Source organism: Erpetoichthys calabaricus, chromosome 3, assembly GCF_900747795.2.
Source record: "Erpetoichthys calabaricus chromosome 3, fErpCal1.3, whole genome shotgun sequence".
NCBI lineage: Eukaryota > Metazoa > Chordata > Cladistia > Polypteriformes > Polypteridae > Erpetoichthys > Erpetoichthys calabaricus.
Window position 1 is genome coordinate 28,724,406 of NC_041396.2, and position 16,437 is coordinate 28,740,842.

The window sequence follows — 16,437 nt, forward strand, 5'->3', positions numbered from 1 at the left end:
TGTTGAACTACAGTGGAGCTGCCATCAGTCCTCTTATCTTATCTAACGCTCCCAATATGCTTCCTTCCAATGGAAAGCAAACAGCCAAGAAATAGTGGACAGGCTGAGGACTGAAGTGCTAACTCAACCAGGAAGAAACAGCTTTGGACTCAGCTGGTGGTGTGAAAGAAGAATATGAAATGTTTGCCAGTGACATGAACAAGTCTGCTTAAACGTTTAGTTCCTAGAATCAAAGACTCATTTCTAGGAGGCCGAACATTAAGTACAGAATAACTTTATTTTACAGTGCATGAACAGGATGCCATTACCAATTTGATTTTTTTTTTTTCAATCAACTTTACTTAAAAAAATAATGGAGAAATTTACAGATTGATTTGGTTTGGCCATCTGCATGAGAACTTCTAAGTATTTATAAAGGTGCTGTACAAATTAGAAACATTTACAACTACCACAGCATGTCATTGCAAGGCCACCCAATTATGTACAAGTAGTGATCTGGGGTGGTGGGGCCAACACACTGTACAGACATCAAGTGCAAATGCTACTGAGACATGAGGCTTGCTGCATGTCACTCTTGCAGGGTAGGAGACCTTGAAAACCATGAAGCATGTGTGCATTTATCAAAAAAGAAAACAAAAACAAAATAAAACAGAAAGTTACACATTCCACAGATGCTGGAAGTTCATTTAACCCAAAGTGTGCTATTCACACATGGATTTGAAAGACATTTGTTTTAAGTGATGCACCATTTTTCTTATTTTTATATTATACACAATGACAGTAGGATGGATATGATGGAGCATGACTGACAGGTTGGGTTCCTTCTCAATAAAAATATACAAACAATTCCATCATCATGTGCTAAACAACAAGACCATAAAAGAGCAGGAGGTGGCGCTGCTTTGTGGTGTGAATTCATGCCATGAACACTCTCTCAAGTTTCTGCAGATTTGATAGAAACATGCATCTTAAAAACACACACACAAATAATAAAAATAAAGAAAGAGGGAGACAGAGAGAGAGAAAGACAGAGAGAGAGAGAGGCTTCCTCTTAAAAGCCAGAGGCGTATTGCGGGTTTCTTTGATTCTCTTTGGAAGCCGGCTTGCGGCTAGGATTCATCTATCAAACATGCAGGCAGTTGGCAAATTTGCTTTGGATAAACTCAACAATAAGCCCAGATAGGCTAATAACACGCAATTTCCACTGCAGACTGGTGGTTAATAACAAAACAATTAAAAAAATTAAAACAAAAAAAAAAATAAAATAAAAAAAAAAACAACACCACAGGTAATCAACTTCTACTAGAACAGACTGCACATGTAAGACAAACTGAACCCATCCATTTAAATATCTGAATAGACATACACAGATAGAAGACAAAACGCCTAAACATAATCCTTCATTTCACAGTGCTGAGGGACTTTGTGCTTCCCTTCAGTATCGCTGAGTAAAGAAGTCTGATCAAAAGGGCCGCCCTCACAGCCCACTACCCTTCAGCACACTTCCCATTACAGTGTTCACTTTATCTGTACTGGGGACCTTCCAAGGGCCAGGAGTGATAGGGACCTTCCTCCCACTTTGTGAATTCTCCCTGCCAAGATCCGCATCTGTGCCGTGTCTGCTGATGTCCTCCTCCTTCTTACCATTCCCTAGAGTTATTTCTTTCACTTGAAAGCCACTTTTTGTTTGACCCCTTGCTTCTTTCTCAGAGTCCTCCTTGCTGAAAGAAGTCATTTTCTCCACGTGTTTTTTGGTTTTTCCTTCAGCAACCACTTCATCCATCTTAGCTGCCAGCTGGAACATCTGTTCATTTTCTTTTGAAAGGCCATGTTGCTCAGATTTTATTAAGCTGTCACCCTTTTGATAGTCAGCCCTAAGACCTGCCTTCTCTGTTCGTTCTTCGGGCTTTTCCTTCTTTCTGCTTTTTGTTGGACTGGATGATCTGGCTTGATAAAGTGCCTGTGGTTCCAAATCACGGTCACGACTTCTCTCTCTACGTTGTTCTTTCCTTGGACTAGATCTGCCCTCAGTTTCTTTTGGATGCTTATCTACTTTCCGGGGGCTAGATGATCTCCTTTTTACTATAGACCTGTCATGTAAATCTTTGCTTTTAGCAACAGGCCTTCCAGGTTGCAATTCGTTCTTCCCTGTATGTAGATTCCCATTGGTTGGTTCTAAAGTACTTTCCGGTGGCTCTTGCTTGTTAGACTTCATTCTATGGACCTCTTGCCGTCTCTTCTGTTTATCAGATGGAACATCTTCCCAAGTGGCACAGAGGTCTGATGGTGCTTCTTGTCGCATTGGATAGGTTGAGTCGGAAGTGGAACTAGATGGTGAATATGGTGGAGGCTCTTCTGAAGAGGTGGCCTCTTTCTGAAAGCTTGCAGGTGACACATTGATTACATCCATGTGACCTAATTGGGCAAAATAAGACAGTGTTAGACCACGGCCTTTAGGCAGCTGCTGTCATGCAGTAGTCTAAGGCACATGCAGACATTTCATCAGAAAAGAGCTAAAGGTAACCAGAGGCATGCTTTCTTTGGGGGATTTCAAAGATGGGGAAATAGTAAGTGCCTTGGGATCAAAGCAGAATATAGATTTAAAAATGTGTATTACTATTTACAACAAAAATCAAAGTGGTTTGTGATGCTACACTGAGATCTCCAACAGCAGAGATGTAGCCAAAGGAAAAGCAAGACAAGAGATATTTAGATTTACCAAGTTAATTAAGACAGACCAAGGAAAGGAGAGAAGCCTTAGTGATGATCTGGGTTCATGTAGAAGCAGAGAGTGGAAGTAGTCGAACCTGGAGAGAGAAGAGTTCAGTAATGAGTAAGCAGTGTGGCAGATTTTATTTTGGGGGGAGTAGGCGTGAGCAGAGAGAACAGCAAAGCAGAAAATTTAATGGCCAATCACATGGCATTGTAAGCACAAGAGGCTCTAGAAGGACTCACTCAGCCACAAGCACATCCCTATTTAAGTTTGTGCCTTAATGGAAAATAAAAAGCAGATCTGCAGCTCTTGCATTCATTCTGTGGGCATTAATATATGTCTGACAAGTAAAAGCCCCAGAGGAATGTGGCAGCTGGCAGCCTTGTTTAAGGGGCTTATTAAACTCGTATATCATTCTGCTTTCTCACAAAATTGAGTACAGCTACAGATTTAGAAGGAATGACTGCAACCTCACCCTTTGTAAGGAATTTCTAATATGCAAACTGCATGTGTGCCATTTTAACACTTATAAACGTTGTCACCACATACCATGATCTGGCACCAGACCCAATCCTGGCCTCAGAAGAAGGTGAACCTTATGACCCCCAGCCTGGATAAGCTCAATAGCTCTGGTGTGAGTGATACCTTGGGTGGGTTCCCCATTGATCTCCACAATCTGGTCACCGACCTAGAGCAAGAAAAGGAGTGTTTCATGAGAGTTTCAGGTCCACTATGTAGTTCTGTCTTCATTATATTTAACTTTTGCTCAGGGTGCTTATCTTTACATTATAAGTACTTGGTTCTTTTCCAGCATTTTAAACACCAGCTAGCAAATGCAAACACTTACATGTATACGTCCATCTTTGAGGGCTGGGCCATCCTCTGCCAGACGCAGGATGAACAGGCCCATATTGTACTCTTTTCCCCCTCGAAGGCTGAACCCAAATCCTCTGGGACCTCTTTCCAGCTCTACTGGAATACAGCCATGGCTCTGTGCATACATAACATATGGTGTAATACAGAATGTTTTAAAACAAAAGGTAATCTGCTCAAAAGCTCACAGTATACACTTCTTACCTGTGAAACTTTGGGACCAGAAACCCAGCTGCTGCCAGGTTCTGACCTTGGAAATATGGAGTCACCAATCACCTCCTTCCTATCCTCAGCTTCAGTGTTCAGTCTGAAAAAAACAAACGTAACTTAGAAGAGTAATGTGACTCACATCAATCTATAAGGTTGCAGATGACTCACTTTTCAATGAGTGTGTACAAATAAAATAATATCATTATGACCAAAACAGTTGTATCGCACACAGCAGCTCATGAACATCATACATTTTATGACTCTGCAAAACTCCAAGGTACTATTAATGATTTAATTTAATAAAAAAGGATGGGAGGGCCTGCAGTACTGGCTTTTTTTATGAGACTCTATGAGACTTTATGCACCACAGCAGTGGTTTGTGATTCAAGGGAGTATTAATTATAAGCATTCGCTTACAACCTGTTGCTTAGTGCAACATATATTTTACATAAATGTGTCACATTCAACATAATTTTATCCTACAGAGTCTTTTCTTTTTTATAATTCAAAACAGTGTTCATATGTATTTGTTTAAAGTTATGTGGAAATATGTAAGAATTTGGGGGCAGGCAACAGCGTACTTCTGTTTAACTCTTCTCCTGTATGTACAACACCACCACGTGTAAAGAGCAAGACTCATAAAATCATATATTTTTTATATATTATATCATATGTTTTTGGCCAGAATTTAAACATGAAAGTGTGATCGTTCACTGCAAATGGCTTTAGCCATGTCCTTAATTTCAATGTATTGTGCTACTTAATTATTTATTATGAATCATTTTATGAGACACCGGTCAGAATTGGGTGCTATTTTGGACATAATTGATTCTTGTCTGTATATAAACTAAATGCTGAAATAAATACACAATACAGTGGAACACATACGCCCTATACAGAGTTTCTGTTTCAAATACATACTGAAATGCATACACTATATTGTGAAACACATATATTGTATACTTAAGATGTCCTTTTAATTAAGGACTGCCATTTCTCACTAATCTTGCCATCAGAATTACTCCATGTCATGCATCATTTGTCATTTTTTAATTCCTCTCTTCATCTTCTCAAATGGCAGCTTTGTCTCACCTACTCCCACCTTTTTTCCTTTCATCTCTCCTGGCTTTGTTCCCTCCTTCTTCCCATATGTTACCTCCTTTTTCGTTTTTAGTTGCATGCCTGATGAAGATTATACAGCCGAAAATGTGAGTCTTTTATCTTCTTCCCTTTTCAGAGTGGAAATAACCTTTAACTCTAATTTTTCCTTTGCAGATGCAGGCTGACACAGTCCTTCACTAACTCCATCATTTGTCACTGTTCACGAACGATTTACACATCACTACTAAATAGTTTATTACTTTGAGAGTACTTTTAATTGTGAACTTTTATTGAATGACTGACTGCAACAGACTTGTAGTGTGCTTAACACTAGAATCCCTGAAGCCTGCGAAAAAAGTTGTTTTCCCAGGCCACCTTAAATTCCTTCACACCACTCCATCAGCATCTTCTGTTTTGTAAATGTGTCGATCATCAGCTTGGACTTCAGTCTTCACACATTATACACTTCACATCGGCATTTTGCCAATTACTAGTAGAACTTGATAAAAGTTTCTGTTCTAGTTATGTGTTCAACACTTCTTGCCTCGCATTTCCTGTCATCTTACATTTACACAGATTGTTGCAGACACGGAACACACATGAAATGTATGTGTTTCAAATAACAATATATTATTTATCCTAAACAATTCAAGGCACCTCACACTCAGATAAACAGACTTGAGCTGGGAGAACTTGGTGTACGACTAAAGTTGTATCTGTGGGGGATGGGATATCAGGCTGCTTGCTGCTGGTGCTAATCAATACATTTGCAAAACAGGACGCTGATGAATAAGTGTGAGGGAATTTAAGGTGGCCCAGGATTACAACTTTTTTCGTAGGCTTCAGGGATTCTAGTGTTAATATTATTTAATTTGAAGGTATTGGCAATTAAAAAGCTGAAAAATCAAGGAAGTTGTGAATTTCTGAGCACTGTGATACACGTGTTTCAGGACAGTGTTTTAAGACAGAATGTATGGAATGTACTATTAAGAATGATTTATGGCCTTAACAGTGCCGCATAAGCTTTTTCCTCTTCTTTTTGTAGCCTTGCTTGAAAGCTTGACAACTTTTTTGTGACTTTCTGTGCTGTGCGTTTCTGAAAGCATTTTTATTCTTGTTTGAATCTCTACTCATCTTTTGGATTCTGGTTTACTCTGTTCTTTGTCTTAAATAAGCACTTCTTTGATGTTTAATGATTATATTTGATATAATTTATTTAATCACATTTTCATCATATAAAATATTGAACACACAAGAAAAGCCACAGAACAAAATAAAGTCAACCCTCAACTTCTTAAGCCCTGTGCTGACCAAGTTTGCGGTACCCTGTCTTCTATTCAGTCTGTCCCTTAGGCACCAGGAAATACTGTGGAAAGTATCCTGCATTGTTCCTCTTCCTCTTCACCCAATGAGTATAAACCAGAGGCACTTGCATCTCAAACATAAAGAACTTTGAGAGGCTAATCAAAGACTATACGAGTCCACTAGTGGTAGAACACTTGGACCCACTGCAGTTTGCCTACTGGCCAAAGACAGGAGTGGAGGATGCAGTTATCTATCTGCTCCCCAGAACGTATTCTCATCTAGACAAGGCTGGCAGCACAGTGTTATTCATTTATTTTTTTATTTCTAAAGTGCCTTCAGTTTCACCCAGTCATCCCTTTTAAGGGGTAACCTCAGAGACATGCAGATGGGGGAGTATATGTTGTCCTTGATAATGGACTTTCTGTCAGGCAGACCACAGTTTGTGAGACTCAAGGACTGGGTCTCTGATATGAATATGAGCAACACTGAAGCACCACAAGGAACAGTCCTGTCTCTCTTTCTCATCATTCTGTAAAATCCCGACTATAAATATAACATCAGTTCATGTCATTTGCAGAAATTCTCAGATGATTCAACACTTATTGGGTTTAATAAGACAGAGTAATGCTTTGAGAAAAGAATCCTGAAAAATCAAATTTTTTACATTAATTTTTGTAAAAGGAGAATTTTAATAGAGACTTAATAAACTTGTAAAAAAAACCTTTATATTTTAGTATTCTCCTTCCCAAGTGGTCAAAACAAGGCAGCCATTTTTCTCAGTTTGGCTATAATGGACATATAACATTTTCTGATGGAACTCTTTACATACCGTATATGTATGAGATAAAATATGATATGTATGCATGTACATTGTCACACACGTGCGCATGGGAGGCAGCTAAAGGAAGGTAATTCCCAGTCAGACCAGGGGGTGGCAGAGTGCACTGGTCCTTTCTCTTTTTCCCCTCAAACCAAATGTGGGAAATTTCGCCTGGGTCCTTGAACGTCACTTCCGGTCCCAGCCCTGAAGATGTCACTTCCGGTTCCATCCCTGAAGACGTCGTCACTTTTTTCTTCCATCTTTAAAACCGACCACGTCTGTAACAAACCTCAGTTCTGTTTTGGACTCTTGTCTGTGAAGACCATTTTTTTTTTGCAACCTTTTCGCTTTAACAGTCAGTTTCCAAGTATAAGGAAGGCTGCCCGAAACCTCTTTTTCTGTCAAGGCACAATTATGTATCACAACAAATGTACAGTATATGAATCTGTGTATATAGGTATGCACATATTCACACATAAACACATACATACACACAGTTTAGCCTCTCAGTAAGGCAAGAGCCATAAGGAAGAGATAAGAAAGTCCAGATGCCTCATTGATGTTCATTTTCCTTTTCAAGAGATGATGCATATGCAGAAGGACATGCCCTAGAAGGTAACTATAAGTTCTTTGGATAATATTCAGAACAGTCATGAGACTACTAAAGGATGGTTCAGCCCTTTCAGTTATGTGACCTTGATCTGTTGTAAGGGATGGGGAAAACTAAAGTAGAGAAGGGCTGGCTTCGTCATGCAGCTAAATAAAGGAAGGAACTCCACCTTGAAATGGCCCAAGGTACAATTTTAGAAGTAAAAAGAAACCCTACTCTGCAAACCAGAACACAGGTTGTTTTGCAGCACAATAAAAATAAGAAAAGGAAGTGCATTTATATATTTTTAAAAGAGCCCAGCACTTTAATCAGGGCATATTTTTACTTAAATTTGGTTGAAAACTTGCCACTGCCTGCTGATAAACATGAGGAAGTTCATTATATATTATATATATAACGGTGCATTGCAGGATAATTTGCAGTTAAAACACTTGACTTGAGCATTCCTAGTTTTCATCCTCTTTCTCTGTACGTTTGCCATTCATTTGCTCAGAGGTTGATGTGCTAGATCCTTCCTGAGCAGCTCTTCTTTTCTCCACCCTAGCAGCCCGTTTCTTCTCTTCTTTCGTCGGCATCTTTTTGCGTTAAAACGGATTAAGTCAGTGTTTGTGTTGAAATTACTTAGTATGTTTTTCTTTATTTTTCACTTAAGCTGGCACTTAAGTCTTCAATCTGCCTCAAGAATGATTTAAGATATGAAGAGGTAGGGGAAGTGACGGCGAAGGTGGTAGGGATGAGAACAGCAAAAAAAAAAAAAAAAACCTGAAAATATGCAAGCTATTACTACTCGTGATGGTCAGTTCTGTCCAGTGGCCAGTCTCAGCAGCCCAGTCAGTAGTGTAGCCTGCCAGGGGCGGCTCTAGACTTGTGGCGGCCCTGGGCAGAGAAAGAATCGGTGGTCCCTTCGTCCGCCAATGTCAATATGGTATCTTATGCACAGCGGATGGCCACGTCCATTGCGGACACTGCATAGCCGCCTTGTGCTCATGACACGCTTCTATATGTGCGTGTCCGTAACTTGAAAACCAAGTGGCGGCCAACGATATTCTCATTATGGCAGAACGTTATAATACTACATATAGCTTACTGCTCCGACTCGAGCGACATTAGTAAATACAGCATACTAATTAACAAGAAACGATGTTTTTTGGCCAAATTGCCGTCAGCTGTGTCGTTATTTTCTCTGTTTTATATTCAATATACAGTGCATCCGGAAAGTATTCACAGCACATCACTTTTTCCACATTTTGTTATGTTACAGCCTTATTCCAAAATGGATTAAATTCATTTTTTTCCTCAGAATTCTACACACAACACCCCATTTTTAATAAATTTGCAAAAACCTCAAGTAAACTTTTTTCACATTGTCATTATGGGGTGTTGTGTGTAGAATTCATAGGAAAAAAATGAATTTAATCCATTTTGGAATAAGGCTGTAACATAACAAAATGTGGAAAAAGTGATGCGCTGTGAATACTTTCCGGATGCACTGTATATTGGCGTAGCGGCCCTGTGCAGGTGCACAGTTTGCACATGCCTAAGGCCACCCCTGCTGCCAGGCTGCTGCAGCCTAGCACTTCAGTTGCGACGTCGCGGCTCATTAACTTTGGACAAGGCTTGTGGCTATACTAGCAGATGACGCTTCCGGTACTGTAATGCCATGGGAAAACACGCTTTTGTCAGAAGGCAGAAGTAAGAAAAGTCAATAAGTAACGCCGAAGATGCAGAATGATTCAATCACAAACGATTGTAATCATTTTGTACAAGTTTAGTGCTAACTAGGATCTGTCTTGCGGGCCGCGTGTTTGACATGCCTGGTATAGTCGGCTCTGTCTTCTCTTGCACAGAGCATCAGTATTGTGGTGGAATGGCTATTGTGGGCATTACTGTATTGCATAACTTCAGCCACAACAACTGAAGTTGCTTAAGAGTTATTTTCTTGGATGAACCAATATGAGAGTTCCTTTCAAAGTTTAAATACCGAGTATAAGTAATAAAAATGGTTTTCTAAAATAGACTACACTCCTAGGCAGGAATACAGCTACTATTTTTTTCTGAACCTTTTAATGACATACATAACGTATACCTACATAACTTTTGCTCCAACCTCACTCACCTGTCTTCCAGGATCCTCTGGCTTATCTGCCCTGTTGCACGATGATGAAGTGCTGGACTTTGCTGAGCTGAACTGTTATGTGATGGAGGTCCACTGTGGTCTGCAAGGAAAGGAAGGAAGGAATAATAGTATTTTACTTAGGAAGAAGTCAAATGCTACATTTTTGTTGTAGTTAACAATGAATAAATTTCACCCAACACAAATGCTTATATTTTAGCACAGGAATTTAAGAAAATTTCTTAATTAGGTTAAACCTGATGTGGAAATGTTTCTGAAGGAAACTGTATCATCTTGGGCACACCCGCATGCTTCATGCAATGCTTGGAACTCACCTTCTTCAGGAATGACTGTCAGGCTAACAGTGTTGCCAGCATCTTTAATAAGCTGCACAATACTGTCATGGGACAGGTCAATAATTGACTGTCCATTCACTGCTGAAATCCGGTCTCCCACTTTCAACTTCCCACAGTGATCAGTAGGACTCCCTTCAATAATGCGTCCAATCTTGTGTGGAATCACTGAACACAGATGAAAACAAGAGAGGATAGTTAAAAAAATAAAAAAATAAATAAATAAATCACCCTAAAATCTTAGTTACAGGGGCTGTTTCAAAGCAGATGCAGCAACATTTTTTAAATTAGTTTTCTTTCAAGAAAGCACAATGTCAGTTTGTTAAGAGTAGTAGAGACTACTCTATTCTTTTTTTAAATCCTTTGAAAATTGCACTTGCAGAACAAAACAGCAAAAAATGGGTTTTCACAGAAACAAGCATCACAATATGACTAACCAGACAATTGTTGCACAGAATTACAATAAAAATAATGATGCTAGGTTAGAGGCCCAGGTAAATGGCCATAAGAAGGTATAACTGAAGAAAATGTACCCACAGACTACAAACAAGGCAACTGTCTAGCAGAGAGAGAACTAGCAAGCCACTACAAAACATCTCGCTAAAGCACAACAAAAAATTAAAATTAAAAATTATATTAGCTTATCCCTAATTAAAAAGCAAAACAACTAAAAAGAAAAGTGATGAAACACAAATTATATTGTTTTTAAAAAATTACTTAATATCTGTGTAAACTGTTGTCTAAGTGATCTTCCAGTTAATTACAGTCCCTTTGTCTCATTTAAAAATATAGATGTAAAACTTCATTCACTGTGTAATTATAAATAACAAACAAGGATCTTCCTTCTAAATTCCTACATGTTCTATGAATAATATACACCACCATTATTAAAATAGTAATCTGGTTACCAGCTTTATTATTCACACAAATCGAAGAGTCACCCATATACTCTGTCAGTAATGTACTGAAAATAAACTACTCAGACAAAATTATTTCTCTTTGTAAAATCTTTTGCTATGAAATGTCTGACATCATGATATTAAGATCTTTAACTTTTATATTACAAATGGAACTTTATAAATCAATTGTAATAATCTGGCTACTCTATTACATATCCGAATAAGCATGTCCTTGGAAGTGTAATGAGCAAGGTATTCCTTCTTTGTTTTTGATATTGTATTATTGTTACTAGTCTGTGGAAAACATAAAATTACAATGCTCTCTATAATGTTTGGGACAAAAACACATTCTTCCTTTGATTTACCCCACAGTTTAAAATTACAAATAAATCAATTCAGACATGATTAAAGTACACATTGTAGGCTTTAATAGGGAATGAGTACATTAGAGCAGTGGTTCCCAAAATGGGGGTCGCGACCCTCTGGGGGGGTCGCGAGATGATTTGCAAGAAATCAAATACTTTTTTTAAACTTTTTAGAAATTAATTAATTTAATTTTTTAGAAATAACATTTTATCCATAACTAACAAAAGATAAAAACTAGTAGTTAATAGTTACATTTAAAAAAAACATGCAAATTAAAAAGCCATCAGACTGTCTTGGAGCGAGTGCGTCGGTGTGTGTACAGACGGTGCTGGAGCGATGCTGGGGAAAAAGAAAGGTCTTAAAGCAAGAGTCTTACAAGTGGCGCCTCACGTAAAATTCACGCATTGTATTATACACAGAGAAGCTCTTGCGAGCAAAACACTTGACCCAGAACTTAAACGTGTTCTTGAGACTTCGATAAAAATGGTCAACAATATAAAAGCGCATCCACTCAATATCAGACTGTTTGCCACTCTGTAACGAACTGGGATCGGAGCATGAGTGCTTGCTTTTCCATACAGAAGTCAGGTGGCTTTCGTGAGGGAATGTGCTCTGCCGCCTGTTTGAGCTGCGGGACGAAGTGCACTTATTTCTGATGGAGCATGGGTCCCAGCTCGCTGATCACCTCACTGATCCTGACTGGTTAACAAGGCTAACGTATTTGGCTTGCATATTTGAAAAACTGAATGGACTTAATATGTCATTTCAAGGTGAGAACACACACATAATTTCGCTAAATGATAAAATCCACGCATTCAAGAGAAAACTTGAGCGCTGGACTGAGCGAGTTGAAATAGGAAGGATTGATATGTTTTCTGAGCTGGATGAAAAAAGTTATATGGTTGTTAGAGCGTTATGTTCTTTTTTGTTGTCATGCTCTTGTTTGGATAAGATATTTTGTTGAAATTAAACAAATGAGTAAATTACTATTAAAAAAAATTATATGGTTGTTAGACCATTGTGTTCTTTCGTGTTGTCATTCTCATGTTTGGATAGGCCTATTGGCGCATGTGCACCGTTGCGCGCAACATTTGTATATTTTAACCACTTCCGAGGATAGTGGGGGTCACGAGTCACTGGCACGGTTATTTTGGGGGTCGTGAGCTGAAAAGTTTGGGAACCCCTGCATTAGAGGGTCAGCTCAGGTTTGACAGTTTGGAGCCATAGTTAGAGAGGTGAGATTGTGTTGGTTTGGAGATGTGCAGAGGAGATAAGCTGGGTATATTGGGAAAATGATGCTAAGGATACAGCAGAGCTGCCAGGCAAGAGGAGAAGAGGAAGGCCTAAGAGGAGGTTTATGGATGTTGTGAGAGAGGACTTGCAGGTGGTGGGTGTGACACAGCAAGATGCAGAGGACAGGAAGATAGGGAAGAAGATGATCCACTGTGGTGACTCCTAGCAGGAGCAGCCAAAAAGAGAAGAAAAAGATTGCAGGCTTTAATTTAAGAGTATTTGCATACATTTCAGTTGCAGCATGTAAAATGACAACACTTTTTATACATGGTTCCCCCCACTTCAGGGCACCATAATATTTGGGTCAATTGGCGTTGCAAGTATTTGTGATTACTTAATTATGTGAATTTCCCCTTGGGATTAAAAAAGTATCTATCTATCTACTCAGATGTGTTTCGTGCTGAAATAAGACGTCAAGGCTTGCTTCTGCCCACAGACTGCCTTAGAAGTCTATAGTTGCCATTGTTCAACATGAGGAAAAGAGCTGTGCCAATGAAACACATAGAAGCCATTATGGGGATAAAAAAATAAGAATAAAACCATTCCAGATATCAGTGAAACCTTAGGATTACAGAAATCAACTCTCTGAAATATCATTAAGAAGAAAGAACACACTGGTGAGCTCAGTATTTAATGGTAGGCCAAGGAAGACCTCCACTGTGGATGAGAAGAAAAAAAAAATAGCCCCAAACACCTGCATGACAGATCAAAAAAAGTCTTCAGGAGGTAGATGTAGACATGTCAGAGATGACTACCTGCAGAAGACTTCAAGAACAGAAACACAGAAGCCACACTGCAAGATGCAAACCATTAGTTAGCCACAACAACAGGATGGCCAGATTAAAGTTTGCAAAAAAGGACTTAAAAGATCCTGCAGAATTTTGGGGAAAATCTTGTGGACAGAAGAGACAAAGATGAATCTGTATCAGTGTGATGGTAAGAGCAAAATGTGGAGACAAAAAGGACCTGCCCAAGATCCAAAGCATACCACCTCATCTGTTAAACATGGTGGTGGGTAGGTTACGGGTTTGGTAAATATGGCTGTCATAAGTACTGGCACATTTATCTTCATTGATGATGTAACTGCTGATGGCAGTAGAACAAGGAATTCTGAGGTATACTGGAATGTCTGATCTGCTCAAGTTCCAGTAAATGTCTCCAAATACAGTGAATGACGCTTCACCTTACAAGAAGATAATGATCCCAAACATACTGCTAAGGCAACACAGGACTTTTTCAAAGCTAAAAAATACAAAAATGTTTGAATGGACATGCCAGACACTCGATTTAAATCCAATTGAGCAGGACTTTTATATGCTGAAGAAAAAAACCTAACGGGAAAAACCCTGAAACAAGCAGGAGCAGACGATGGCTGCATTAGAGGCTTGGCAGGGCATCACCAGAGACAATCCTCAGCACCTGATGATGCCTATGAATTGCAGAATTCAAACAGACATTACCATGCAAGGGATGTGCAACAAATTACTAGATATGACTGCGTTAACATACCTGCCATTGCCAAGTTCCAAACATTACTGTTCCAGGAAATGAGGTGACCATGTAGAAAAAGTGTTGAAATTTCTACATTGTGTGACGGATATGTATGCAAATACCCTTAAATGAAAGTCTGCTATGTGCACTTTTATCACGCCCAAAATGTTTGACTTGTAATTTTAAACTGTAGAGCAGAGGGACAGATCAAGGAAAAAACGTGTCCTTGTCCCAAACATTATGCAGGGAACTGTAAATATTTTATTATACTATGCATATATAGATCAATAAATTTGAGGATCGACATAGCTAGGGTGTCTCATTTTATTACAACATGGCTATCTTTTACTTTTGATAAATGCTTTTAATATAAATAAATACAATAATTCAAGTTACAAAAGGAAATTGGCATGCTGCCCAAATAGATTTTATTGTCCAATGGGACCTGATGTTCAGTAAAGCATACAAAGCAGCAGAGTAAAGCAGAACCATGAAAAAGTGGGGCTGCAGTCTTCTGTAATATTTTTATAAATGTTATATCATACGTTTGTATTATCATTGTGAACTTTAACATTACAGTGAATTTCACACCAGTAATAAAGTTAAGTGTATGTAAGTGGTATAATGTTCATCTAGAAATATGCAAATTTAAGGACTAAACCTTTATCATTATATGTTTTATGAACATTAGAGCACATTTCATTGACCACACAAACATACGGTAAATGAATGTGTTAGAATTTCCAAAAAAAAAAAAAAAAAAAATTGTAAAACCTAACTTTAAAATATACTGTATCCTCTCCTCCCCACAAACAATCTATCTGCAAATGTAGGATGGATATTTAGTGTAAAACCTGTATCGACACTCTTATGGCAATTGCACTTAACTCTTGAAGGCAGTGCTGATGACACTTATATACAAGCAATTTGTTCAAAGAGCAGGTGCATCAGATAAACCGGAAATTCAAAGTTAGCATAAGTAAGTGAGACCACTTACATTAATGTGCCTTGCAATTCTCAAAGGAAGTAAAAGCTGTAAAATGCTGAAAAAGAACAATCTCCCATAAGAGAGGACAAGCAATTGTGGCCTTTTAGAGCCGTATCGGCTTCAGGAGGACACAAACATCATGTAAAGAGATTAAGAGTTGACTTGATGTGCAGATTCAACTTTGTGAACACTATAGATAATTTTAGCTTTTATAACCGACTGTAGAATATGGCATAAAACAAGTAAACCTCAAACCAGCCTGCATTTAGACACTATTTATTAATTGAAAAGCTGTCCATAACAGCATTAAATCCCATAAGAAAAAAGTACAAATTGTTTAAAATAGATGCCACAGAACAATGCATATTAAACTACATGGTTCATTTACTATTATGAACATTATTATGCTGTAATTTGGGAGTTAATCATGCAGCAGTCTCTCTAAAATTGAAAAAACGGAATATCTACAGCTGTAAAGTATCCTAAAAGATATCTTCACTAATATAAGTAAACACATTTTGCTAAGTCTAACACAACAAATTTACCAACCTCTTGAGCAACTGGATTAGATCCCTATGATCATTTTCTAAGGCTGCTAGTAAACAGGTTTACTTCCCTTAGCCTGCTGGATAAAGGGCATTTCCTACTCTAAGGCTGAAATTGGTTGCCCTTCTCTGCCAAAGCTCCTAGAAATGCTATCTTTTATTTAGCATAGTGATCTGAACAGAATGCAACACTCTCAATGCAGTCACATTTCAGTATTGCAGATTCTTGGTGCAACATTTCTCGATTTATATTAAATGGTTTTTACTATGCAACATATACATTTATTTTTTCCTTTTTAACTTCTTCTATGCATTACCTGCACATGGAGAATGTTGTATTAGCGCAAATCTCAAAATTATTTTCATAGCTTCCTATAGGGCAATATTCATAATTATGAATTATGTAATCATTGCTTACATGGTACACTTTCCAACTGTCTACACTAAACTTTATTTTTCAAATATTTGGCCAGTTCTAAAGATTGATTAAGCCTTTTGAACCAATTTGCTACCTTGTTACTTTTCGCTATTCCTCAAATTTCTGTGGCATTTGATAATTCCACAAGTTCACTCATTAATTCAGAATTAGCGTCAGTAATATAAACTTGACAGGCTAGCAGTCTGAGAATGGAATCCTGAGTCACTCACGTGGAGCATTGTCCTCTTATCTGTAGCCTATTGACGAACTTGAAATCTAGTTTTGTAAATGAACTCCAATGCCAATAAAGTTTTTAGCTTCAGTATTAATCTTCAGTGT

General features: G+C 38.3%; 1 protein-coding gene across 5 annotated transcripts in view; it reads right to left on the reverse strand.

Moving 5' to 3' along the window:
• Positions 1-258: 258 nt before the first annotated feature.
• Positions 259-16,437, reverse strand: part of LOC114647858 (membrane-associated guanylate kinase, WW and PDZ domain-containing protein 3-like) — a 123,804-nt gene continuing 107,625 nt past the window's right edge. For 4 of the 5 annotated variants that reach the window (XM_028796523.2, XM_028796521.2, XM_028796524.2 and 1 more), the window contains exons 16-21: positions 10,081-10,266; positions 9,749-9,848; positions 3,791-3,893; positions 3,561-3,704; positions 3,263-3,401; positions 259-2,415 (exon numbers count right to left, since the gene is read on the reverse strand). In XM_028796523.2, the coding sequence (XP_028652356.1) occupies positions 1,478-2,415; positions 3,263-3,401; positions 3,561-3,704; positions 3,791-3,893; positions 9,749-9,848; positions 10,081-10,266 (1,610 nt within the window). In that variant the 3' untranslated portion in view covers positions 259-1,477. Of the gene's footprint in view, positions 2,416-2,719; positions 2,808-3,262; positions 3,402-3,560; positions 3,705-3,790; positions 3,894-9,748; positions 9,849-10,080; positions 10,267-16,437 lie in introns of all 5 variants that reach the window. The other variant, XM_028796525.2, reaches the window with a different exon arrangement.